Source organism: Haliotis rufescens, unplaced genomic scaffold (assembly GCF_023055435.1).
Source record: "Haliotis rufescens isolate VD_foot unplaced genomic scaffold, xgHalRufe1.0.p SCAF_10, whole genome shotgun sequence".
Lineage (NCBI taxonomy): Eukaryota > Metazoa > Mollusca > Gastropoda > Lepetellida > Haliotidae > Haliotis > Haliotis rufescens.
In genome coordinates this window covers 36830249-36857477 of record NW_025963780.1, presented here as the reverse complement: position 1 = coordinate 36857477, position 27229 = coordinate 36830249, and the positions used below count along the sequence as shown (strand labels likewise).

Below are 27229 nucleotides of genomic sequence, written 5' to 3'. Positions count from 1 at the left end.
CTAGTCAATTTTCGCTGCCCTGAACGCAACATTAGCCTATTCCCACAATGCACTGCTTCATCGCTAGGGCTTATGGCGTTTTGGCAATGTACAAAAATTCCTCGTGCAGTAATCTCTCAAATCACGACATTTGTCGTCACATCTGAATTTCAAAATGATGAAATCGTGAAAAAAAAAGAGTTCAGAAAATATTTCTTCAATTATTTTTCACTAATATTTGTGAAAATAGTTAAACAGCGGTTATAAACATTGTTGTGCTGAGACAGCATATTGGATTCAAAAGTTAATGAAATCTCGTTAAACAGAACCGTATTCAAAGGACTGAACCGAAGTCGATATAATCATCTTATTTCAATTAATAATGACGACGGAATTTAACCTTTTTTGCGAAATCTAAAGTCCAACTTCCCCCTTCGTTTGCCTGTAAAGTTTCACATTGTTACAACCAGTTGACGACTAGGCTTCTGTCCGCCATTGTTGGCCCAGTGGCTCGCCTCGGACGATGTGAATATGTCGAGGCAGAAACGGAGAGGAAAACATGCCAGCCCATTTTATGACGACGAATATGATGCCAGATCATATGCCCATTTAGTTCCTACTCAGCAAGGCAATTACAAGAAGAAAAAGAAGAAGTCACGGCACAAGCAGTCAAGAGAAAGGGAAGAGAAGAAAAGTGCACCTGTCCCAAAGCCATCACTCGTAGCCTCGAGTTACGATGATATTAGGTAAATATGTGTGTTGTAGCCTAAGTACACATGTTGTGTAATGTAATGCAATCTCTGAGATTTTACCAAGTTAACGAGAAAACCCATATTTAAGCTTATTCTTGTTAAGTTGTAGACTCTCATCGATAAAGGTCAAGGTCACTAGAAACAGTTCACGTGGATATTTGCCATGTGAAATATTGTGGACCTATAGTATAATACGCTTTCAACGAATGACACTACGTCACAAACGAGCTTGATGTACCGCAAAATTGTCGAAATATTTGTTCTCATATTTGTAATTAATGCATTGTCAGTATTTGAAAAATAAAAAGCAATTCCAAAGCCACCGTTTCTTGGTGACTTGGCCTTGTGTGTTAAATATTAAAAGAACAATGCATCTCATAAGCATGATAAGCTCATCCCAGATCTTCAAATTTTGATTTGAATTCCATTTGAAACTATGGGCCATTATGTAACTAGTATAAAACAGTTTGATTTATACTAATACCTTGTGCTTGTTAGTGAATGTTATTGCCAATAGTTGCGAAGATAATATCAGCTCAGTGGGGATTCAGATTAGAATAGGTCCTCAGCAACCTATGCTGGTCATAAGATATAGTTTGGGTTGTAAAACCAGTGTTCGAAATACCTGCCTGCCCGACCGTCTGAGGCGGGTTGATTTCAACCTGCCAGATTTTCAAATCCCCCTGCCCAACGGTCGGGTTATATTTCATATGTGAAAATATTCTAAATATTTCCCGATAATAAGCATTAATTCACATGTAAAGATGAATGATAAAATGTAACCAAAAAGAAACCCCGTTAGCTTATCCTGAGAAACATATGATTATAGTGGGCAGGCAGGTTTTGGTCAGGGCTGGCAAGTATTTCAGCTAGCCAGTCCTGTGGTCTGGCTGAAATTTTTGGGAGTTTCATACCCTGGTAAAACTCGTTGATTTAGTTATGTGTCATCATATGTCGTGGATGGTTGCTCATAATATTACAGGCCACTGTCATATGACTGGTATATTGCTAAGTGCAGTGTTTGCAACCAACGAACAATAAGACTAAGAGTATATAAGTTAATGTAAAGTATTAAGATGGGTGCAAGTGCTGAAGTGTTTCAAAAGTAATAATCTCACGACCATAGTTGAGCCCTGACCTGGAATGTCCAGGGAAAGATGTTTGTTGTTTAACGCCACACTCCGCAATTAACGCCACACTCCGCAATATTCCAGCTAGAAGACGGCAGTCTGTAAATAATCGAGTCTGGGCCAGACAATCCAGTGATTGACATCATGAGCATGGATCCACACAATTGGGATACGATGACATGCATCAACCAGGTCAACGAGCTTGACCACCCGATCCTGTTAGTCGCCTCTTGCTACAAGCATAGTCGCCTGAAGACCTTTTCTACCCCAGATCTTCACGAGTTAGGGAAAGATGTGAATGATAATGTCTGTGGTTATTGTTTCTACAGGGTCACACAAATGCTGATAAGTTTTGACCAAGTGCATGTAAAAAATATTCAAACTTTGTGTTAGCCTAACCCTTACTTGTCCACACAACATCAATCTTTGAACATGTTGAACACATTCAATACCTCTAAGGTATATTTACCATAATACATCACTAAGCTCTTTGCTATGTGTAATTTGTCATGCATTTGTCATCTTCCCGAGGCAAGAGAGTTAACTGACTTTAAAAGTCCAATTTCCACCCTTGCCGAACTAGGCTGGAATTCCTGGGCTCAAAAGTAGTGCCACCAGTGGCTTTTACGAGTTATGTCCTTTCTATGCCTCTCCTATTGACCAATCAGATTCAACATCTCGTATCACTTGCATTTGCTTCAAACAAAACGTTGGCGCCCAGTCAAGATGATCTGATTGATAATCAAGATCTATATTGTGATAAAACGAGTCTTACATCACGAAGTGCATCAAATCACGTGAGCACCTTGATTAAAAGCATGAAAAGATTTAGAAAATATCTGTTGACAACGAGTTAGCGATGCACATGCTTTGCAAATCCTGCAGTCAACTGAAATCTGCATGACAGTTTACGAACCGGATTTCGATTTCGGTGCGCGATTTTGATTCGACTATGCATAGACTCGTTAGTCCAGCCAAAATGTAACTCCATAATACCAGCCTAGTTCGGCAAGTGTGGAAACTGGACTTTTATAGTCAGTTAACTCCCTTGCCTCGGGAAGATGGCTTTTGTGGGCTTGACATCAAACTGTGGGGACTTGAAGATTATGTGCCTGTTACCCTAACAGCAGGATGTCATTAATTTGTGTGACACTGTCTGCAGACCGGCCTATGTTTCAAACTTGATTAATTTATGGGAGCTAGGGTGCAATCAGGTTTTTTCGGTGCAATTGGGTTTTCATGTCACCATGCACTGGGTACAGGTTAGATAAAGTTCCTTAAATCGATCCCTTATCTAGCTATGTCCTTACCATGTCCTGTTCATCTGTTCTTGTTCTCTTGTCGCTGCTATGGCCTACAAATCAACCAGTTTGTGAGGTTTCAGTGTGTGCTGTAGTGTAGAGCAGGGATCTGTTCTTCTTTTCCAACAACTTGAAGAAGCCTGAGTTACTGGGGACCAGTTATAACCCGGAATCCCTGTTGTACGAGGTGATGTTGTAAACTGAGTGGTCGGGCTTCGTGACTTGTTTGATTGCGGAACATCATAACCCAGTAGGGGTGAAACTATACACCAGTGCATTGTTAGTTTTCATGCGACGATGCGGTACATTTTCTTCTGTATCGATACAAGACGATACACTTGCTTAAATATATCGTTTAGTGAACCCCAGCAATTTTGTCAGTCAAATATTACAAAATGTGTTGTAATTAGCGTTCCATATTCACTGCTGAAAATAGCAGCTATGAACATGTTTACAGCTAGCTTTTCCTGAAGAACATGCTCCGAAATATTTATAGTCAAGAAGTTTCCATGCAATTTGATGTAAATATGTGTATCGCGATATGTATCATATTTTTACCTATGTATCAAGATACGTATCGCATTGTGACCTTGCTGCATCACTTCACCCCTATAACCCAGTAGCGTGGGATGTTGCTCATAATATCAATGGACCCGCGAAGATCCGGGGTAGAATAGGTCTTCAGCAACCCATGCTTGCCGTAAAAGGCAACTATCAGGATCGGGGGTCATGCTCGTTGACTCGTTTGATGCACATGATGCATGTCATTGTATCCAAATTGCGTGGATCGATGCTCATGATGTCAATCACTGGATTGTCTGGTCCAGACTCGATTATTTATAGGCATTGGCATTGGCATCTAGCTGGAACATCACTTTGTGTGACATTGAACAAGAAACATTGAACAAGAAACATTGAATGTAGCCATATGGTTCCTGACTGATAAAACATAGGAGCTAGTCAAGAGGTTGTTGCTATCATCAACCATGTTTAACTCAAATGACATTAATGTAGCGTGTTTACACTCATTCTTACAGTATTATACAATCAGCATTTCGTTTGTGAGTGAGTATGGTTTTACATCGCTTTTAGCAATATCCCAGCACTATGACGACGAGGGACACCAGAAATAGACTTCACACGTTGTACCCATGTGGGGAATTGAACCCTGGTCTTCAGCCTGACGAGTCAACGCTTTAACCACTATTCTACGCAACCACCTCATTTTTTTGTGAACGGGGTATGGTAATGTTAGTCTAAATTTGTTGTCAGGTCAGAATATTTCAACCTTTGTAGTCAGCTGTTCGCTAATAATGAGAACATAGGGACAATGAAAAACTGTTCACATATGATATATACACCAGCTAATGAAATATATAAGAGAATATAATCAATTGATTGCCATGAGTCGAGATAAATACAAAGTTAGTAGGAAGTCACAGAGCTCCTGATATCTTTTTGAGCAATTGAGTGTTTACGCGAAGTTTGCTATTTTAATTGGTGTTATTACATTTTTCATTGGGTGACCAATATGTTTTCATTCATCTATTCATCATTCTATTGTGTTTTTCCCCAAATGAGTGAACATTTTAAGATTAAAAAAAATAAATAATGTTTTAGATGTATATTACGGTTATAATAATATAGGATTGACTCAGAAAGTAAATTAGCTCGTAATTGTGTTTCGGAAATAGCTCTTTTGTACGCATGCTGAAAAATCTTCATTGGGTATTTGCGTGCTGTTTTCATACATTTGAGTCTTTCATTTAATGCATCTGTTTCTGTACGCAAGTTAACTGAAAGTAATTGAGTTTTGAATATTTTGGGGGGTACTTTACGCAAATACACTGCTTATCTGTAGCTCTGAAGTCAGTTATGCCTTACACTTCATTCTTTGAACCTTTTAACTGCAGAAATATTTTTGTCGGATACTTTGGGTGTGCATTCCTTTGGTTTTAACTACTTCAGTAGACTTCAGTTATGTGGTGTGGGCCGTTTGTTTATTATGGAGGCATGGTCAATCTTTCATAATAAAAGACTCCCAACAGCAGGGATGGAAAGTAACCGAGAACATCTAACCCGATTATTGGTAACAAAATGTTTGAAATGGCACTAACCCTTGGACACCTTGGATAACATCAACAAAACTGATCCGGGCTAATGCTAGTTCCCATCCCTGAACTGTATTCTACTGAAAATGATGCTTAGCATTATTTAGGCTTGTAGACTTGACAGTTCATGTGCACAGTCTATGTATCTCATCCTGAAAGTTTTCATCATTTGACCATGCCTTCAAATACCATCACACTCTTTGACTTTAGCCGCCAGTCCGAACCATGATTCAAGTTCACTTCTGTTCGGTCTAGTGAGCTCAGAAATATTGGTCCAAATAATATCACTAAAATCAACTTTAACTGATGCAAAGAGCCAAGGCCAGTCTAGTAGCCTCTAAATTCTTTTCATCGACTGCCCTCAGATTTTTATAGGGGTGGTGGGATAGCCTGGTGATTAAAGCATTCGCTTAACAAACTGAAGACCAGGGTTCAATTCCCCACATGTGTACAATGTGTGAAGCACATTTCTGTCGTCCCTCGCTATGATATTGCTGGAATATTGCTAAAGCGGCGTAAAACCATACTCGCTGAGTTTTGTGACTTTTGAAGATCCGGGTAGAGTGTAAGTCTTCAGCAACCCATGCTTATAACAGGGTTAGAAACTAACAGTTTTTGTCAACTAGTCCTTATAATGATAACACACAGCAAAACCCTTAAAACAGGCTAATTTCTACTAGTCCTTAGGATACCTTTACTATTGGGCAGTTTGGTAAGGACTACAGGACTAGTGCCAATTTCTAATGCTGTTGTAAGAGGCGACTATGCTTGTGAGTGGTGACTAATGGGATCGGATGGTCAGGCTCGCTGAGTTGATGCATGGTTGATGCCCATGATGTCAATCACTGGATTGCCTGATCCAGATTCGATTATTTACAGACAACCTTTAATGGCTTTATATAACTGAATATTGCTGAGTGTGGCTTTTAACAACAAACTAACGAACACTGAATTTTATGTTCATTTAGTTTAGGTACTGACTAAATATGTTACTGTTTCAGTTCGGATTCTGAAGTTGAGTTATCGAAACGAGCAGCAAGATCTCCCGGTAGAGTTGGTCCTAGTCGAGTGTCCGATAGAGAACGGTCCCGTGGGGGCCGTGCGGAATCCCCAGCCACAGCAATACGTGCATACCTCAACGACAGGAGTCAGAGTAACTCTCCAGTTATGAGGGAGGAAAGTCCTCCTTATACGAGCTCTTCAGCTCGAAAAACAAATAAAAGACCTAGGAACTATTCCCCAGAAAAGGTGCGTGAATCATCGAGAAGCTACCGCGAGCCGAGTGTGAAGCACCAGGAGCACCCTAAAGCTTATTCTGGGGACATGCCCAAGGCATTTAGTGGAGGGGGGGCATATAGTGGTGGTCGCGGTGGGGACTACAGCCCCAAGAACACAAGCAAGCGGTATCGGTCACGAAGTCCCAGCCCATACAGCAATGCAAGATATGATCGTCGGGAGAGAAGCCCCCCAAGGTTAGTTTTTTTATGAAGATCTGATTTGAATAGATGTTTTTGTGGGTTTGTTAGATTTTCTGTGATAAATTGTAATATATTGATGTCTCATCGAGTTATTTCGTTTGTTTTTCCCTATTAAAATTTTATTTGATTGTATGGAAAGATTATTTTGTATTGTCATTCATGAGCTGTAAGCTGAGTAATATGAGGTCGACTAAGATAAGTCAGATAAAGACTGATGCATGTTTGGTAATGTAGTGTCACTTGTTCTGGTGGTCATGTGTTTGTCAACGATGATGTGGACGAAATGTACGCAGGTGTGTGTCTTGATATTGTGTACCAAGGGAGGTAATCCATCTTTGTTTGATGTTTTATAATCATGTGATGTTGTACAGTGCTTTTGTCCATTACAGGGAGTACAGTAAGAAACAACATAGTCATGAAAGTAAAGTTGGAGGACTTTCTAGGTGGGTCTAGACATTGCCTCCACAGTGTGGCTTTAACATTAAGTCTCTTCTAGAAACATGGTAGTAAAGCTACCTATGGCTGCCTGTCTGAGTGTTGATATTAATATTCCTTCAGGGAAGAAATTAACCTACTTCGCTGTATATTGATAGGCTAGGAACATCGTCAAAATGATGCCTTTATTATTAGTTTTGTTGTTTGTTGTTTAACGCCGCACTCAGCAATATTCCAGCTATATGACGGCGATCTGTAAATAATCGGGTCTGGGCCAGACAATCCAGTAATTGATATCCATGCAATTTGGATACGATGACATGCATCAACCAAGTCTGTGAGCCTGACCAACCGATCCCGTAAGTCCTTTGTTATTAGTGAAACTGGCTTGTGCTACCGCTTATATCTTTCACTGCTTCCCATCAACCAGGTGTGTGGGTAAGCCTGAGGTGGAATCTTTCTGGTCATGTTGGATACTCCACGTGATGAAGTCAATGTCTTTGTGTTGTAGCTTGAATAATGCTAGATGCAGTCTGCAGCTTTAACCAATAGCCCAAAACCCTCGTCTAGAAAAATTGTATTCAGTCAACCCGATGTGGGGACAGTTCAGCTAATTATAGCCCACCTGATAACCTGTCTACTTTTACTGATGCAAAGAGCCAAGTTCATGCTGGAATGCTGAACAGTTTTTGGCACAGACTATAAACATGTTTGAAAACCTCTCTGAACATGCTTAAGGCCATATAAGTAAAATACTGTATTAGGCACACCCGGACCAACTTCTACATCAATCTATAAGCAGTCTTTACAATAGTGCCCTGTGAAAATGAACCTGCTAGTCCATGTTTTCTTGTGTGTATTATAGTTTGTTTTACAGAAAAGACTCCCAGACATTTAGGCATATATTTCACTGGTCTATATTGACCTTGGCGTGGATATGGTGATCACTTCTGAACTGTAGAAAGAAGGCAGAAACAGATGAATTGACGTTCCTGAGAAATGAATGCCTACATATAAGAAATGTGGATTTTGGAACTCTAAGCTATTTCCAATACTAACACACTATGCTTCTAAAACTGCTGTGTTTTACTTCTCAAATAATCAGGAATATACTGGACAATTATGACGTAGTTTCGATGCTAAATGGTTGCTTGAAGGTACAAACATAAATTGTCTGATAGATGTTCATTAGTATTTCAAATCGCGGTATACCAGTCATATGGGACACTTCTTCTTACTCAGCATTCGCCTACTGAAGGAGCAAGAAGTAGCTCTGAAACGTTGTGACAAAGAATAAAAGAAGTTGCCCTTCATAATAAGTGTCATGTATTCATGTTTTTCCAACTTCTAAATGTCTATCAATGACTTCACCCTTACTTGGCAATTGTTCTTTGAATACACTCAATACCACTCAAGTTTATTTACCATACTACATCACAAATCTTTGTTACATGTAGTTTGTAATGCTTTCTCAGGGACTCGTGATGAGCCGGGTTAGAATAGGTCTTCAGCAACCCTTGCTTGTTTTATGAGGCGACTATGCTTATTGTAAGGGGCAACTAATGGGATGGGGTGGTCAGTTTCGCTGATTTGCATGGATCAGTGCTCATGATATCAATCACTGGATTGTCTGGTCCAGACTCGATTATTTACAGACCACCGTCATATTGCTGGAGAATGGCTGAGTGAGGATTTAAACTTAAAACAAATAAACAAATTTTTTTAGGCTTGACATCAACAAACTCTGCATACTTCTACATGTTTAAGGGGGGCACGGGTGGCCCAGTCATCTAAGGCGGAGCGATTCGCTGTGCAGAGTTACGTCCCTTGGGCATGCCAGAAACCTATGATTGTGGGTTCGAATCCTGGTTTGGCCAAATTATGTTTCTAGGTTTGTCAGCACCATACCCGTGCTCGTGGGTTTCACCGAAGTAGTAAACGTCTCAGACCTGCATCACTTCGGGCTTTCCTCCCACATTCAGCTGACACGCCGCGATATAACTGGAATACTGTTAAAAGCGACGTTAAACCCAACTCACTCACTCACATGTTTAAGATTATGAGCACATGTTTATATGACCAGAGACTGTAAAATAAATGTATAATTAATTTGTGACACCGACAGTCCTATGTATCATCTTTAATAAATTCATCTGTCTATGTTGCAACCTGGTTTTGTTTGGTGCAACTTGGTTTTCATGTCAACATGCGCCTGGTGGAGGTTAAAATTAAGTTCCTTTAGTCAAATCCTGGTATGTTAATTGCTTAATTGGTCATAGATGTTTCTGGTCGGCGTGACTGTCTGGCTGAGCATGTTAATCAGTCATTGTCAATGAAGCTGTTTACAATCCAGAGAGATATGTTTGTGGGTGTAAGATGTGTTCCTTGCCACATGTCAAACTGTGATATAAACATTAGGCTAACAAGTACACTGGATCAACACTCAGGAAATAATTAATTTGACAGTAGGCTGAACATAAGGGTATTCTATGGTAATCCTGAATGGTATCAATCTCAAAGAAAAGGAAGGAGACTGTTTTTTTTATTATCTAGCACATGAAATGATATTCACCGAGGTCAGAGATGGATCAAAGTCACTGTTTTTGTTGCCACATGTGCGTTCCAAAGGGCGCGTATTAACGTCTTTGTCAGTCCCTCCTGTGGTATTCTTTCCCTGTTAATGTTTTTTTATCAGCAACTCGTGCTTGCCCTAACACTGGTCTAAAGGGACTGGGTGGTCAGTTGACTGGGTTGTACGTCATTGTATCCCGATGTTCATGACGTCAATCACTGGATTGTCTGGTTCAGGCTTGATTATTTACAGACTGCCGTCATATAGCTGGAATATTGCTGAGTTTCTATCTGTAGTAAGACTTCTTCCAAACTGAAATTTCGATATCAATATTCCTTTTGGTCCAATACAACTCATATCTCATTTTTGGAGGTCTTGGTAAAAAAATATGAAATATCCCCGCAAAGTGTTTCAAATAGTGAGTCTGTGACTTTGATCAATAGTCCAAATCGCATGTGTGGAAAATTTGTTTGATCTAGTAAGCTCAGCTAATAATAATCAAGTTTTCAGATTTGTCAATTTTCTAAGATATAGACTGAAAATCCAAAATGTCCTGCAAATTTGGTAATGATATAAATAAATATCCTATTGAAAGCATAAAATCATGTAAATGTCCTCAGAGCTACAGATAAGCTTTTGGTGTTGTGGGTATTTTACCCATGCATCTTAAAATCATTGGGTATCAGTAATTTTATCTGGGTATTCAAATTTCTGTTACCCACTAGTTTTTACACATGGGTATTTAAGTTAAATATTTAAAAACACTATTCATCTAGTCCCTGCAAACTGTTGTCATGTGGGTTCGAGAGCTTTATAGGACTCAAAAATACCGCGATAGTTCCACAAGAAAGTGTGATGGCAAATGATCATGATGTAACTGTCATCGTGGAGTTTGGCAAGGTTGACGGAATGTCCGTATATAATTTCAAAATAAGTTGCTGATTTGCTAATCGAATACGCAGGGTGACTTCACAATATTTTGATGATACGCACTAGTTTTATTTTTGTAGCGTATCTGTAATGTTCGTTGCGTATTTGATACGCTTGAATTATATTTCACTGCGTTTTTCTGCATTTCTGATGCGTATTTTACGCAGATACGCAGCTTATCTGGAGCTCTGGTCCTATTTCTATTTGTCCCTGTTTTCAAAGAATGCTTAGAGCCAGAGAATGGGCAAGTCTGCTCAAATTTCTTTTATACAGACTAATGCGTTATGAAAGCATAAGTTGTCCATGTGTCATAACTGGTTCATGCTTAAATTATATTATTTGTATTGGCAGAAAACACAAGTCGTCGAGACGGTCTCAGGATCGGGGTCTCAGCCCACCATCTCGGTATTCCACCAAGAAACACAACAGTCGTTCTAAGGCATACAGCAGTCATTCCTACAGGAGGGACTCCGTCAGTCCCTCCCCTAGTCCATCACGAAGTGGCTCTTCTTATTCCAACAACAGAAACAATCCACAAATTGAATATGCCTCAAGCTTAGCCGCTGAGTTGAGTAAGCATAAGCGAGCACGTGAAAATAGACGGTCGCGTAATGACAGGCCGATGCCATCAGATGTGAAAGTGAATCGTAGTGAGAGTCCAATAGTCATTCCGTCATCTCCTCCGGAACAGATGCCTAAATCTAGACATTCAATAACGCCACCTCCAAAGAAGCCAGAACGAGCTTTAGGACAGATAGAGGAAAACATTGTGATAAAAGTAGAGAATATTAAACGAGGTAGTGAGCATATTGAAGAGCGGCGTGTTGTGGAAGAGAGGAGGAGTGATAGGCTGGAGATGAGGTTAGATGAGAGGAGTGTACGGATGCCAAACCCGGAGGAGAACCGCCGCGCGTACCACCCAGGATCACTTACAAGGCTCCCCATGCCTCAGCTGTCTCCAGAAGACAGCGAGAGTGAGCGTGAGCGCAGTCGTAGTAGGAGTCCTTTCAGGTTTGTACATGCTAGCCCCCGTGAAGATCAGGGTTAGAATTGGTCTGCATCAACCCATGCTTGTATCCCCCTGTGAAGATTTGGGTTAGAATTCGTCTTCAGCAACCCATGCTTTTTGTAAACACGCTGCCTTTGATGCATGTCATTGTATCCCTATTACGTAGATCGATTATTAATTAGGCAATCACTGGTTTGTCTGGTCCAGACTTTAATATTTACAGACTTGCGTCATGTAGCTGTAATACTGCCGAGTATAGAACCAAAAGAAATTGTACATGCTAGGTTTCGTAGCCAGATATATAGTGTCTCTAGATATAGACAGTAAATTGTCAATAGTCTGGACCCTGTTAATCAAGAGACCCGCCTCGGCAGGAGTTGGGGGTGGTCGGGTAGTCAGGTTTTACTATACTTGGTACAATATGTTTTAAAAGTTTGTAGGAATACAGCATTCCTACCTGATGATACGACCATAGTCTGTTCTCTTTATTGTCAACTAGCAATGAGAGATCATCTTAGCTATTGATTTTACACAAGTCCCAAACTGTGGCCAGGGACCTCTGTGATCCAGAACTGTGGCCAGGGACCCATGTTGTCGAGAACTGTGGCCAGGGACCTCTGTGATTCAGAACTGTGGTCAGGGATCTCTGTGATCCAGAACTGTGGTCAGGGACCTCTGTAATCCAGAACTGTGGCTAGGGATCTCTGTAATCCAGAACTGTGGCTAGGGATCTCTGTGATCCAGAACTGTGTCCGAGGACCTCTGTAATCCAGAACTGTGGCCAGGGATCTCTGTGATCCAGAACTGTGGCCAGGGATCTCTGTGATCCAGAACTGTGGCCAGGGATCTCTGTGATCCAGAACTGTGGCCAGGGACCTCTGTGATCCAGAACTGTGGCCAGGGACCTCTGTGATCCAGAACTGTGGCCAGGGACCTCTGTGATCCAGAACTGTGGTCAGGGATCTCTGTGATCCAGAACTGTGGCCAGGGACCTCTGTGATCCAGAACTGTGGTCAGGGATCTCTGTGATCCAGAACTGTGGCCAGGGACCTCTGTGATCCAGAACTGTGGCCAGGGATCTCTGTGATCCAGAACTGTGGCCAGGGATCTCTGTGATCCAGAACTGTGGCCAGGGACCTCTGTGATCCAGAACTGTGGCCAGGGACCTCTGTGATCCAGAACTGTGGCCAGGGACCTCTGTGATCCAGAACTGTGGTCAGGGATCTCTGTGATCCAGAACTGTGGCCAGGGACCTCTGTGATCCAGAACTGTGGTCAGGGATCTCTGTGATCCAGAACTGTGGCCAGGGACCTCTGTAATCCAGAACTGTGGCCAGGGATCTCTGTGATCCAGAACTGTGGTCAGGGACCCCTGTGATCCAGAACTGTGGTCAGGGACCCCTGTGATCCAGAACTGTGGTCAGGGACCTCTGTGATCCAGAACTGTGGTCAGGGACCCGTGATCCAGAACTGTGGCCAGGGACCTCTGTTGTCCCGAACTGTGGCCAGGGACCTCTGTTGTCCCAAACTGTGGCCAGGGACCTCTGTGATCCAGAACTGTGGACAGGGACCTCTGTGATCCAGAACTGTGGCCAGGGACCTCTGTTGTCCCAAACTGTGGTCAGGGACCTCTGTGATCCAGAACTGTGGCCAGGGACCTCTGTTGTCCTAAACTGTGGTCAGGGACCTCTGTGATCCAGAACTGTGGCCAGGGACCTCTGTTGTCCAGAACTGTGGACAGGGACCTCTGTTGTCCCGAACTGTGGCCAGGGACCTCTGTTGTCCCGAACTGTGGACAGGGACCTCTGTTGTCCCGAACTGTGGTCAGGGACCTCTGTGATCCCGAACTGGGGCCAGGGACCTCTGTTGTCCCAAACTGTGGACAGGGACCTCTGTTGTCCCAAACTGTTGCCAGGGACCCCTGTTGTCCCAAACTGTGGCCAGGGTCCTCTGTTGTTCCGAACTGTGGTCAGGGACCTCTGTGATCCAGAACTGTGGTCAGGGACCCCTGTTGTCCAGAACTGTTGCCAGGGACCTCGGTTGTCCAGAACTGTGACCAGGGACCCCCGTTGTCCAGAACTGTTGCCAGGGACCCAGGGACCCAGGGTCTCCAGGGGACCATCCCAGACTATGTTTCTCAGAACTGGCTAGATTCACTGATTGGGAGAACTGAAGTTGACCACAAATGACATTTACATTTTATGATTAACTTGTCATATTATGATTATTTTCATTTTCCTCAGTTTGTCTGTCCCTCCCTCCAAGGGGGATTTTTTTTCTCTAAAATGATTTGAGTCAGAGAAAATGACATTTTACACACTGATGTTAACAGTCTTGATCTCAAATGAGTTCCAAAATTGGTGTTGTAAATTCCTTGTTGAGTTGTGGCCCTTGCTCCGTGCTTTTCAACTTAGTGCATACTGTATGAAATGGAGACAATTTCTCAGAAACTACTGAAGTTACATGAATGAAAGTTTGCATGCTTGACTAAGAGATACTTGTAAAGACCTAGTTCAAAAATGGGTGCCCTAAATTATACAGAGATACTGCCCTTGATCCATGTTCTTTTAGACCCACTAAGGTCCTGGGCCCCGTTCCTCAAAGCGATCTTAACACTACGATGATTGTAAGCCTATGTTAAAGTATGGGACTTACGATCACCTTAGCGCTATGATCGCTTTGAGGAACGGGGCCCAGGGTAGAATAGGTCTTCAGCAACCCATGCTTGCTGAAAAGCCGACTATGCTTGTCGTAAGAGACGACTAATTGGATCTGGTGGTCAGACTCGCTGACTTGGTTGAAGCATGTCATCGTATCCGAATTGAGTGGATCGATGCTCATGATATCAATCACTGGATTGTCTGGTCTAGACTCGATTATTTACAGACAGCCGTCATATAGCTGGAATATTGCTGAGTGCGGCGTAAAACAACAAACAAACAAACCAACCATGTTATTTTACTTGGTGCATAGTTTCTGCAATGGGGACAAGTTTTCTCAGAAACTACTGAAGTTTATTTAAGAGATACTTATCAAGACTGAGTTATTTTTCCCCCGAGAAGGGGCCTTTTATGTGCATTAGTTTCACATTTAGTCATTTTTTCTGATGACATAAAGTTGCCCAAGTCCTTATCTCTTAAGGCTTTATAGGACTCTACAGTTTATATTCACTACTATATGAGCAAACAAAATTCTAATGTGCCCATAGCAGGAGATAGTGATCACGCTATTTTTCTTTGTTACATGCGTTTTAGCTTGTCAAATGTGACTCTGGATTTTTGGATGATAAAATACTTTCTTCCATCTTACGCAGTGAGAGGAGGCTGACACCACCTCCCCCGCGTCCACGGGGCATATCAGATCTCCCGATGCCACCCGGTATGGATGAAAACTTCCAAGATGATGATGCAGACATGGACATCGAGCAGGAGGATGATTCAAAACCTGATGATGCACCCGCGAAATTTAAAAGGCCGAGGTGAGAGAGTTCTTAAAAATTGATTTTGATTTGAAATTATCCTATTTATGTGGTAAGGATGTCGGGGTCATGTTTCTTGTAAACCTGGTTCATGTAAAATAGATCTGTGGATAGGTATAAAAAATACCATGTTTGTCCCTGGGAACCTATTCGGATCAGAAAGGTTCCCAGCACCCATGGTTGTCCCCGTGGAGATTCCATATCAGAATCGGTTCCCAGCACTCATACCCATCACTGTGGAAATAACAGATCCACATAGTTTCTCAATCCCCCATGCTTGTCCCTGTGGAGATTACAACCTTAGCGTTACTACTGTTGTAAGTCTGTGTTAAGGTATGGGTGTTATGATCACCTAAGCACTAAGACTTTTAAAAACGCCACCCTGAATAGGTTCCCAGCACCCCCTGCTTTTCCCCGTGGAGATGACAGATCAGTATAGGTTCCCAGCACCCCATGCTTGTCCCTGTGGAGATAACAGATCACAATAGGTTCCCAGCACCCCATGCTTGTCCCCGTGGAGATGACAGATCAGTATAGGTTCCCAGCACCCCATGCTTGTCCCTGTGGAGATGACAGATCAGTATAGGTTCCCAGCACCCCATGCTTGTCCCCGTGGAAATGACAGATCAGTATAGGTTCCCAGCACCCCATGCTTGTCCCCGTGGAGATGACAGATCAGAATAGGTTCCCAGCACCCCATGCTTGTTCCTGTGGAGATAACGGATCACTATAGGTTCCCAGCACCCCATGCTTGTCCCCATGGAGATGACAGATCAGTATAGGTTCCCAGCACCCCATGCTTGTCCCTCTCAAGATAACAGATCAGTAGTCCCCAGCACCCTATGCTTGTCCCTCTCAAGATAACAGATCAGTAGTCCCCAGCACCTCATGCTTGTCCCCATGGAGATAACCGATCAGAATAGGTTCCCAGCTCCCCATGCTTGTCCCTGTGGAGATAACCGTTTAGAATAGGTTCCCAGCACCCCATGCTTGTCCCTGTGGAGATAACAGATCAGTAGTCCCCAGCACCCCATGCTTGTCCCTGTGGAGATAACTGATCAGAATAGGTTCCCAGCACCCCATGCTTGTCCCCGTGGAGATGACGGATCAGTAGTCCCCAGCACCCCATGCTTGTCCTGTGGAGATGACGGATCAGTAGTCCCAAGCACCCCATGCTTGTCCCGTGGAGATGACAGATCAGCATAGGTTCCCAGCACCCCATGCTTGTCCCTGTGGAGATGACAGATCAGAATAGGTTCCCAGCACCCTGTGCTTGTCCCCGTGGAGATATGATCATGTTTCAGACTGACTGAATGAGGAAGTATGACCATGATAATTGAAGAAATAATAACTATGTTTCAGGCTGTGTCTACAGCGGCGGACAGATGACAGAATCAAGGGAGATTGGGGAGAGAGGAGCGTGGACCTCTTCAAGATACTAGAGATCATTGGGGAGGGGACCTATGGCCAAGTGTATAAAGCCAAGGACAGATTCACAGGTACATGGTACAAAATGACCACAACACCATTAACATGGAAGGGGGCAGACTACACACATGCTGCAATAATCTTGGACGCGACGTTCAACCCCATTTCACCTCACCCCACCCTAGATTAAAGAACAGTAGCAGAACTTGATGATCCCCCCCCCCCCCCCGCCCCCCTTAATTTGTAAATGATTAGGGGCATTGAATGAAATGCTATGCCAAAAATGTGTCCCGTGTTTTTTGTTTTGTCAACATGTTGGGTACCCAGATCCAGTAAATAATATTGACTCTGTTGCAGATGACTTTGTGGCATTGAAGAAAGTGCGTCTAGAGAATGAGAAGGAAGGGTTTCCTATCACAGCTGTCCGAGAAATCAAGATTCTGAGACAGCTGCAGCATCCGAACATTGTCAACTTAAAGGAGATAGTGACAGACAAGCAAGATGTTCTTGACTTCAAGAAAGATAAAGGTTTGTGTCTTATGCTATATGGCAATTAGGAGTCCCTGGGTTGTGCAGAGTTGCATCCCTTAAGTATGCCAGGATCTTTTTATCAGGATTTTGAATAATGTTTTATCCCACATTCAACTGATGCGCCGTGAAATACTGCTCGAAGATGTATTTACACATCTCAGTCATTCTCTAGCTTACTGTTACTTGGACTCCGTGCTGATTCTGGGTCCTCAACCTATGCTGGTTGTAAGAGGTGACAAAATGGATCGATGACCTGCTTGACAGCATGTCATCGAATCCCGAGGTGTGGTACAACAAATTTTTGTGACTGCAAATTTGTTAAAATCTGATGATTTCCCCCAAATACACCTCCAAAATATGGACCATGCTCCATTGCAATGAAGTTTCAGCTGAAAAGGAAATATCCATTCTCATCCCTTCATATGGCTGGAATATTGGAATTTTGCCGAGGTCTGCGTTAAACAAGAAACATCGGTTGCACGGAACTAGAACCCATTCAACCCTGGGCAGAACGTGTTCCCAGTATCCCATCCAGTACCTCTTAAATCTGACTACCCGTGAAGATTCCGAGGTAGAATAGGTCTTCAGCAACCCATGCTTGCCGTAAAAGGTGACTATGCTTGTCGTAAAAGGCGATAATGCTTGTCGTAAAAGGCGACTAACGGGATTGGGTGGTCAGGCTCGCTGACTTGGTTGATGCATATCATCGATCCCAATTGCGTGGATCGATGCTCATGATATCAATCACTGGATTGTCTGGTCCAGACTCGATTATTTTACAGACCACCGTCATATAGCTGGAATAATGCTGAGTGTGGCGTTAAACAACCAACCAACCAACCAACCAACCTCATAAATCTGACTGAAATGAGGACCAGGTGGTCACAGTTTGATTGTGTTTCACAGTACCCTGTTGTCATGGATAATTGTAAATGCCCTTTGTCTTGCCAGATTCTTTCATTCTTTGTCTGATCCTAGCATGTATCATAAACAGGGATGGATATAACAAAGAACGTCTATTAGTCCGAACAGTGATAACATACAGCAATACCCCAAAATGGATTTCTTGTTGCCCTTTGGATACATTTAAGATTAACAAGTGGTGCAGGCTAGCGGGCATGTGCTAATTGCCATCCCTGAATAAACAAGGAGTGTGTGGTGAGAGTCATTATGCCTTCTATTTTGAAGTTTTAGACATTCTGAAATGTCTGAGTTTCCCTTGCAGGTGCCTTCTATCTGGTGTTTGAATATATGGACCATGATCTCATGGGCCTGCTGGAGTCAGGCTTCGTCACCTTCAAAGAAGAAAATATAGCATCATTTATGAAGCAACTTTTGTATGGTTTAGATTATTGTCATAGAAAGAATTTTCTTCACAGAGATATAAAGTGTTCGAACATTTTGCTGAATAACAGGTAAGTGATCTTCTTTCTTGACTTCAAACATTTATTCATTGAAAAAGCATGATGAAATACTTCAAGAATTTACAAAAAAGAATGTAATATGGGTATCTTTAAATTAAATTGCTGATACTGATATTGTGTTTTTGTGTCAGTGTAGTTGTGTATCATTGGTAACAACAGAGTGGATATTTGTTCATGCTGGTTTCCCATTGTCAGCTGTCATTTATAGCTGTCACTGATTGTTAGACAACACTCCCTGCAAATCATTGGCTTGTTCTACCAAAGATCTGCCTTTTGTTCTTCCCGTAGTACAATGTATGTATGCAGTCTCACCTGTATCCACTCGTCCAAAGCCTTTCTAATTTTTTATGGCCTGGCGAGATCTGCTTGTACTAGTCCATAATCTAAGACAACTATTTACTGAAAATCATGCCAAAGTACAAGTTCGGGCAAGTAAAGTCAAAAGTTCCTTACAGACTGTATGTAAGTATTCTGGTGTTCCTCACACGTTGCTGGAAGTACACCTAAAACTATGCTCAGTGTGACCAAGAATATGGTTAACAACAATAGGTTAACAACTATATAGCATCTGTCTCTTCCAAGTAAATAATGTAGTCATGTGTTCCTTCCCTTATGAAAACATCTCCCCAATGGTTAAATTGTCGTTACCTGTGGAAATACACATAACCTCACCAGCAGTGTGTCATCAGTGTCAGCTGTTGGAACATAGAACTGATGCTGTGTGTTTTGACAGAGGCCAGATCAAGTTGGGAGATCTGGGTCTGGCTCGCTACTACCATGCCGACGACCGTGATCGCCTCTACACAAACAAGGTGATCACGTTGTGGTACCGCCCGCCGGAGTTGCTCCTAGGAGAGGAAAGATATGGTCCACCCGTTGATGTTTGGAGTTTGGGGTGAGTTCACATCCCACTCCCGTGCACGTGATCGCGGGAATTACGTGTTGACATAGAATCGTCGAACAAAAACAAATATGACTTTTAACCAGTCACAGTATGGCATTTATGATATATGTATCCATTCTCACTTCACACACGATTTTCACTGAAATTAATTAAAACAATAGCAAAAGGAATTTTGAATAAAATTAATAAAATAAGTTACAAACAGAAGTCCAGATATACAAAGAACACTTTTTATAGCCAGACAGTGTAATTACATGACTAATTTGCGTACTTCAGTATGGATTTGTTGACATGGTATTTCCGGTGTTACGCACTCATGGTTATGTCTTTCCATGGGGGGGGGGCGGTCGGGTAGCCTAGTGGTTAAAGCGTTCGCTTGTGACGCCGAAGACCCGGGTTCGATTCCCGACGTGGGTACATTGTGTGAAGCCCATTTCTGGTGTCCCCCGCCGTGATATTGCTGGAATATTGCTAAAAGCGGCGTAAAACCATACTCACTCACTCACTCACTTTCCATGGGGGAAAACACCCCCTTCTACACAGCTGTGTTTTTTTAGAAAAAAAAGCGCACTATACTCAAGAAAATACGGTATGTGGAGGTGATGGGCAGACCAGGTTTCACCATTGGCTCAAGCCAAAAACCAGTTTTGATGCCCCACATGGTTACAATGTATGAAACTGTAGCCATCGTGTCTGAAATATTGCTAATGTCAATGCTCCATGCTTTGAGCAATTTCAGTTTGTGACATGGCATGACAGATTAACTACAGTTAGTAATTTGGTGTTTTAACTACTTTTGAGAAGAATTATTGGAATACCAACTCAATTTGGTCCCTTCCATATCTTAATCATATGAAATTTGTTAATCCTGATATTTGGCCCCAAATGTGTGACTAAAGTCTGTAAAATTAAAAATTCCAAACTTTTGAACATTTTCCCAATTCAGTCATATCTTCATTTTGCGAACCTGGCTGTTTCACCAATAACCAATGTTAAAGATAACAACATGTTAATCTTCAAAATGTTAAGTGAATAGATGAATTAAAAAAGTACACGTGTTTAAGGCGGCTTCATACTTGATGAAGTTACAGAAGTACCATCCTGTTTGAAGCCTCAGAACTGCCAACAAGCTACAACTATTTGCTTCAAATTTCAAATTAAAGTCTTTTGTTTCCCCGATTTCTTTCCTATTCTGCACCAAAGTTATCAAATCAAGCTAGAAAACCAGTCTCTTCAGGAAGTGTACTGCAGAACTCCTCTGTAGCACTATGAGCAACTGTGAGACTGATGGCATGATGTATATTTCAGGTGTATCCTGGGTGAACTGTTCACACGTAAGCCGATCTTCGCGGCAGTGCAGGAGTTTGCCCAGCTTGAGCTGATCAGCAAGACATGTGGCTCCCCATGTCCCGCCAACTGGCCGGATGTCATCAAGTTGCCGCTCTTCCATACATTCAAGCCAAAGAGACAGTACCGGCGAAGGCTCAGGGAGGAGTTTTCCTTGTAAGTACTGTAGAAGGAACCTCGGGGTCGGGTGAAACGGGGTTTACCTTCATGTTGAAGATTACTGCACTTGCATAGCGACATGCGTGTGTTTGGCTGCTTGTACATGTCTGGACTTATGCCCCGATTCGCTGTGCAGAGTTGCGTCCCTTGGGCATGCCAGAAACCTATGATTGTGGGTTCGAATCCCGGTTCGCCCCAGTTATGTTTCTAGGTTTGTCAGCACCATACCCCTGCTCGTGGGTTTCACCGAAGTGGTAAACGTCTTAGACCTGCGTCACTTCGGGCTTTCCTCCCACATTAAGCTGACACGCCGTGATATAACTGGAATAATGTTAAAAGCGGCGTTAAACCCAACTCACTCACTCACTCTAGCCAGTTTTAAAGTGCTTGCCCACTGAGATACCATGCTGCAGTTTAGCGTGGATACCCCACTCAGACACATACCAACTCCGATACGGCTAGTCATTATTTTATCCCCTTAATGCTGAGCATCATATTTGGTCGTATCTTTTTCATTGTGCACATTTAGACAATATTGTGTTTGTAAATTTAGTAATTATGTTAATACAGACATTTTGGTGATGCACTTGTGTGATGTGGAAGCATGACTTACTCCAACCTGAAGTGTTAAAAACTAAGGGAGTCCTTAACTTTTGCTGCTTCGAATCTAAGTACCCATTAAATATTATCCCCTGGACTTTCATGCTTACATTTGAACACTGAAACATTCAGCAAGGAGGACCTTGTCATGAAGAAAACAGAACTTTGCCAGTTTTAGAGTACTTATGCCCTGTTACGTTGTGTTCCAGCATCCCAAAGGCAGCTCTGGACCTGATGGACCATATGTTGGAGCTGGACCCATCGCGGCGCTGTACCGCGGAGCAGGGACTACAGTGTCCCTGGCTCAGAGACATCAATCCTGCTGCCATACCCCCTCCAGAGTGAGTACCCCAACTCAGTATTTGTCATGGGCATCATTGCATCACCCAATAACTTACTAGCATGATGGGGTGTCATTGCATCACACAATTACTTACTAGCATGATGGGGTGTCATTGCATCACACAATTACTTCATGGCATTTTAGGGTGTCATTGCATCACAATAACTGAATGGCATGATGGGGTGTCATTGCATCACAATTACTTAATGGGGTGTCATTGCATCACACAATAACTTACTAGCATGATGGGGTGTCATTGCATCACCCAATTACTTCATGGCATTTTAGGGTGTCATTGCATCACAATTACTGAATGGCATGATGGGGTGTCATTGCATCACAATTACTGAATGGCATTGTGGGGTGTCATTGCATCACCCAATTACTTCATGGCATGATGGAGTGTCATTGCATCACCCAATTACTTCATGGCATGATGGGGTGTCATTGCATCACAATTACTTAATGGGGTGTCATTGCATCACACAATTACTTACTAGCATGATGGGGTGTCATTGCATCACACAATTACTTCATGGCATTTTAGGGTGTCATTGCATCACAATTACTGAATGGCATGATGGGGTGTCATTGCATCACAATTACTGAATGGCATTGTGGGGTGTCATTGCATCACCCAATTACTTCATGGCATGATGGGGTGTCATTGCATCACCCAATTACTTCATGGCATGATGGGGTGTCATTGCATCACCCAATTACTTACTAGCATGATGGGGTGTCATTGCATCACCCAATTACTTCATGGCATGATGGGGTGTCATTGCATCACACAATTACTTACTAGCATGATGGGATGTCATTGCATCACACAATTACTTACTAGCATGATGGGATGTCATTGCATCACACAATTACTGAATGGCATGATGGGGTGTCATTGCATCACACAATTACTTAATGGCATGATGGGATGTCATTGCATCACACAATTACTTCATGGCATGATGGGGTGTCATTGCATCACAATTACTTCATGGCATGATGGGGTGTCATTGCATCACACAATTACTTAATGGCATGATGGGATGTCATTGCATCACACAATTACTTCATGGCATAATGGGGTGTCATTGCATCACAATTACTTCATGGCATGATAGGGTGTCATTGCATCACAATTACTTCATGGTATCACAATTACTGAATGGCATGATGGGATGTCATTGCATCACACAATTACTTCATGGCCTGATGGGGCATCATTGCATCCCACAATTACTTCATGGCATGATGGGGCATCATTGCATCACACAATTACTTAATGGCATTATGGGGCATCATTGCATCACACAATTACTTAATGGCATTATGGGGTGTCATTGCATCACACAATTACTTAATGGCATGATGGGGTGTCATTGCATCACACAATTACTTCATGGCATGATGGGGTGTCATTGCATCACACAATTACTTAATGGGGTGTCATTGCATCACAATATCGATGCTCATGATATCAATCACTGGATTGTCTGGTCCAGACTCGATTATTTATACAGACTGCCATCATATTGCTGGAGTGTGGCTTTAAACAACAACCAAACGAAAAACATTGCATCACGATACATAATGTCATGTTTTGACTGCATCATCTGATCACATAACAAAGTTCTCAAAATATTAAGTGAACAAAAGAATTGCCTCACAATACCTGTTTCCTGGACCAGTGTTTCCATTGTACTGTTAGGTTGCAAACTGTCAGTTTTGAAAATATTTTGGGGTTTAAAAATATTTTGGGGTTTAAAAATATTTTATTGACAAAAACTAAATTGAGCCATTTACTAATTTCTCACTTCTCTTTAGGGTTGCTCATGTGGGCTGTAACTTATGTACTTTTGTTCTTCAGCTTGCCAAGAGACCAGGATTGCCACGAACTGTGGTGCAAGACAAGAAAGAAACAGTTACGAGAACAGCAGCGCAAGGAACAGGAACAAGGCGGACCCGTCTCCAAGAACAGCACACCCCAGCAACCACCGCGGCAGGAGAGAGGAGGAAGAGACACAAGTAGTTCCCAGAGATCAGCAGATTCAGGGCGAGGGGACCGACGCACATCTGTCAGTGATAGCAAGTCTACAAGTTTGTTTGGCAACAATAGCTCAACCAAAGACCAACACAGTATTCCCGGATTGGATGCGGCTGGTAAGGACAAAAACTCTGGCGCCGGGGACGCTCTGCCTGCCATGGAGCGGCAGAGCTCTCTGGAGGCTAACAAAGTGAATGCAGCCAATCTGGCGCAACTGATTCAGCTTGCACAAGGAGAAATCAGTGTATCACAGATAGCAAAAAGCTTGAACATTACTGTGGATCAACAGACATCTCAGCTGTTGGATAATCTGAAGCAACAGCTTCTCATGGCCGCACCACCTCAGAGTAAACAGGGTTTGGGTGGTTCGAATCCGAACTCCCAGGGGTATGGTTCACAACCTGTTGACATGTATGACCAGGCAGGTGCAGGGCCTGGGGCTGCTTATGGAAGTGGGTACAATTCCGGTGGGGGCTCCTCTACATTCGTGTCCCAGACCTCCGTCGAGGAGAAAACCTCTTCCGATAAGAATGCAGGGGTAAAGGCAGCACTAGCTCAACTTCTTGCCGAACAGGGAATAGGGGTGGTGGCTGGGTCGAAGGTGATGGGGGGTAGTGATTCTGACAGTAGTGGTGGGGCAGGGGGTTACAGGTCGGTCAAGAGCTCATTTGGGGCTTCGGAGTCCGGGCATGGGTACAGCAGCCAGGGCTATGGCTATAATGTTCCCAAGTCGACAGCGCCAGGAATGACAACAGACACTCATAAGACTGATGCCCAGGGCAGGAGCACGATGGCGGCCGTCACAAGCACGACCATGTCTACAGGTGGGCCCCCCATTCACAAACAGTACAGCTACGGGTCGGATGATTCAAAGGGAAGTGCAACAAGTGAAAGTTATGGCTACGGATCACAAGGCCCTCCTCCCACTCAGCAGGGGATGGATGGTACCGGGAGTTCGATCAAGGCGAAAGTTCAAGGTTACTTTGACCAGTACAAGGCACCGCCCCCAGGAATCCCCCCGCCAGGTAGTGGCATGCCCCTTCCTCCTCCAGGCTTCAGTCGAAGTGGGTACTCCGTCCCCCCTCCCGGACAGAGCGTCCGTCACTCTAACCAAGGTGCTGGAAACATGCAATCAGGGCCTGCACCGATGATGCAAAACTACCCAGGGCCCCAGGGACAGTATAATCCTGGTCAGAGCGGCTGGAGATAGTACAGACGACCCCGCCACAACTGTTATTCCATGGCAAGGCAACTGGAGTTGATTGTCAATGTTTTGGGGGTCATCTTTTGTTAGATGAATATTGAGTATTATGATTCTTAACTTAAGAATAAGTCAGGGAATGGTTGCTTGAGATGAGTTAATTTTTGAGGATATATGTTCAGTCTGATGACAGTACCATGATTTGTACATATGAGATTTTTACTGTTTACATGGTTTAGGTATATGTTGATACTCTGCTCATAGCCAGCGTCCCAACAGTCTCTGGCTGTCTTTGATGAAAAGGCTGCAAGGCCATTACTGTCACTGCATCTCAAATCATTTTGTGCAAATAATTCAGAATTAGGTTTGTCCTCATTCTGATGTCACTGATCTGTACACATCAGGAAGAATAACACACCTGCAGTTTATACAACTATGAACGAATCCCATTGACTGCAGACACTTTTTTTGTGAACAATTAGTCCTGCGACATAGGACCGTGTTTACTGTGTCATTGATGATGGTCTTTTTCATGCTGTCGGTCGATGACATGCGTTCAGCTGTCAAGCATATTCAACAGTTGATCTACACGTTTATGTGAAGGAAAATATTTCTCAAAGTTCTTCATACAAGAGACACAATCTGTAAAATGACCATTATATTTTGCTGGTTGTTTGGCTCGGTCTGACATGTCTTAGGTTTGCAGACCTAGTACAGACATTCGTGCCAAGAATTAATCAATGAACAGTTCACCATGCTTTGATCACGAAATGAAAAGTGTTTTACAGAGGTTGAATGTACATTTGTTGGACATGTACATGAGTTGTCCTGCATTGCTTCAAGTGCTGCAGTCTCTTCTCCTGTACCATGGTTCCAGATCAGTAAAAAAGCGACAACCTTGAGTAAGTTTTTCCAGATATTTGGCTTAGTTTCATAAGCCACTAGTCTGAAATGAGTTGTAAACTTGTTGGGCTCAACACTCGGTGTTGATCCTGTATCAAACCTGTTCTCTATCGAAAGAATGTATGTGATATGACTTGGGTATCATTTGCTACCCTTCAATTTTCTCTGATCATTAATGTCGGTGGTGAAATTGCACTGACATATAAACAATTATGTATCTTTTATGTAGTGTTACAGCTTTGTTTCTTACTTTGCTCCGAGTTATGTTGAAGCACTAAGATACACTCCCATGGAGGCAATAGTCACTTCGGTCCTCTTCCATCATAGAATTTACTTAGTGTTTGAAATTAAGCATGAAAGTAATGGGTCCTTATATGACGCTTATTATAATAATTGATTACTGGGGTCACTAGAACCAATACTACAGTACTACACATCAAGGAACCCAGAGCCCCTCTTAATTTTCTGACAGTGCAAAGAAGTTGTAATTCAGACAACCTGTTGAGATTGAAATGGATCAAATTTGACAGAAGCGTGATTCATCTATAATGAAGAGATTGTTTCAATTCAAAAATGATTATTTCATGGGAAGTTTCTTGTATGTTTATGATGAGCTGAATCTTATTGGTACGTCTGCTACATAATCAAAGAATAATGAGTTCCTGATAACAAGTTTTTTAGATTCAGCTCTGTTTGAATGGTGCGCTCTTCATTTTCATGGGCTTTTCTTGTGCATTGTACATTCAAACCTCCAGTTTCAAATATTTAGACAAAAAATAATCAAATTAAGAGTATAATTGAATTATTTGGACAAGCCTTGAAAGTTCATCTAAGCAATAGATCATGTTGGTAAACACTTGATGTGATATGGAAATGGTTAGTTTTATGTCTTTTATAAATTGTGTTGGCTGCTTTGAGTATTCATTTCAGTAAGACTCGCTCTGTTCGCTGTCAGTTTGCCATGCTTTGGTGAACGATGTCACGTGATTGGTGTCTGTCAATTATTACTCGGTGACATTGTACTATTAAGCAATTGAATAAAAACATACTTGTCAGAATTGCGTTGGTGGTTTTTATGAATTAATTTTTAATTTGTATTTGCTATTTACTCTTACCCACATTATTTTCGTGCTTGTGAAATTTTGTAGATCAGAAATAATGTCCGATT

At 42.5% G+C, this 27229-nt stretch overlaps 1 protein-coding gene across 2 annotated transcripts; it reads left to right on the top strand.

Moving 5' to 3' along the window:
- Positions 1–58: 58 nt before the first annotated feature.
- LOC124131067 (cyclin-dependent kinase 12-like) lies at positions 59–27116 on the top strand. 2 transcript variants are annotated; one of them, XM_046494153.2, is made up of 12 exons: positions 59–725; positions 6275–6745; positions 7141–7194; positions 11040–11699; positions 15010–15174; positions 16537–16673; positions 16960–17130; positions 18359–18548; positions 19291–19452; positions 20770–20964; positions 21777–21908; positions 23781–27116. In XM_046494153.2, the coding sequence occupies exons 1-12, from the start codon at positions 511–513 to the stop codon at positions 25165–25167; spliced, it is 3939 nt and encodes a 1312-aa protein (XP_046350109.2). In that variant the 5' UTR covers positions 59–510; the 3' UTR covers positions 25168–27116. The 2 variants fall into 2 exon arrangements, with proteins under 2 accessions (XP_046350109.2, XP_046350110.2); XM_046494154.2 differs by lacking the exon at positions 7141–7194.
- Positions 27117–27229: the final 113 nt, after the last annotated feature.

What these genes read in the sequence shown, in the direction of transcription:
- LOC124131067 (XM_046494153.2), top strand. Translation starts at nt 511, where the DNA reads ATGTCGAGGCAGAAACGGAGAGGAAAACATGCCAGCCCATTTTATGAC. An exon ending in AAAGTTGGAGGACTTTCTAG is followed by an intron (nt 7,195 to 11,039) that starts GTGGGTCTAGAC and finishes TTGTATTGGCAG; the next exon opens with AAAACACAAGTCGTCGAGAC. An exon ending in AACATTTTGCTGAATAACAG is followed by an intron (nt 18,549 to 19,290) that starts GTAAGTGATCTT and finishes GTGTTTTGACAG; the next exon opens with AGGCCAGATCAAGTTGGGAG.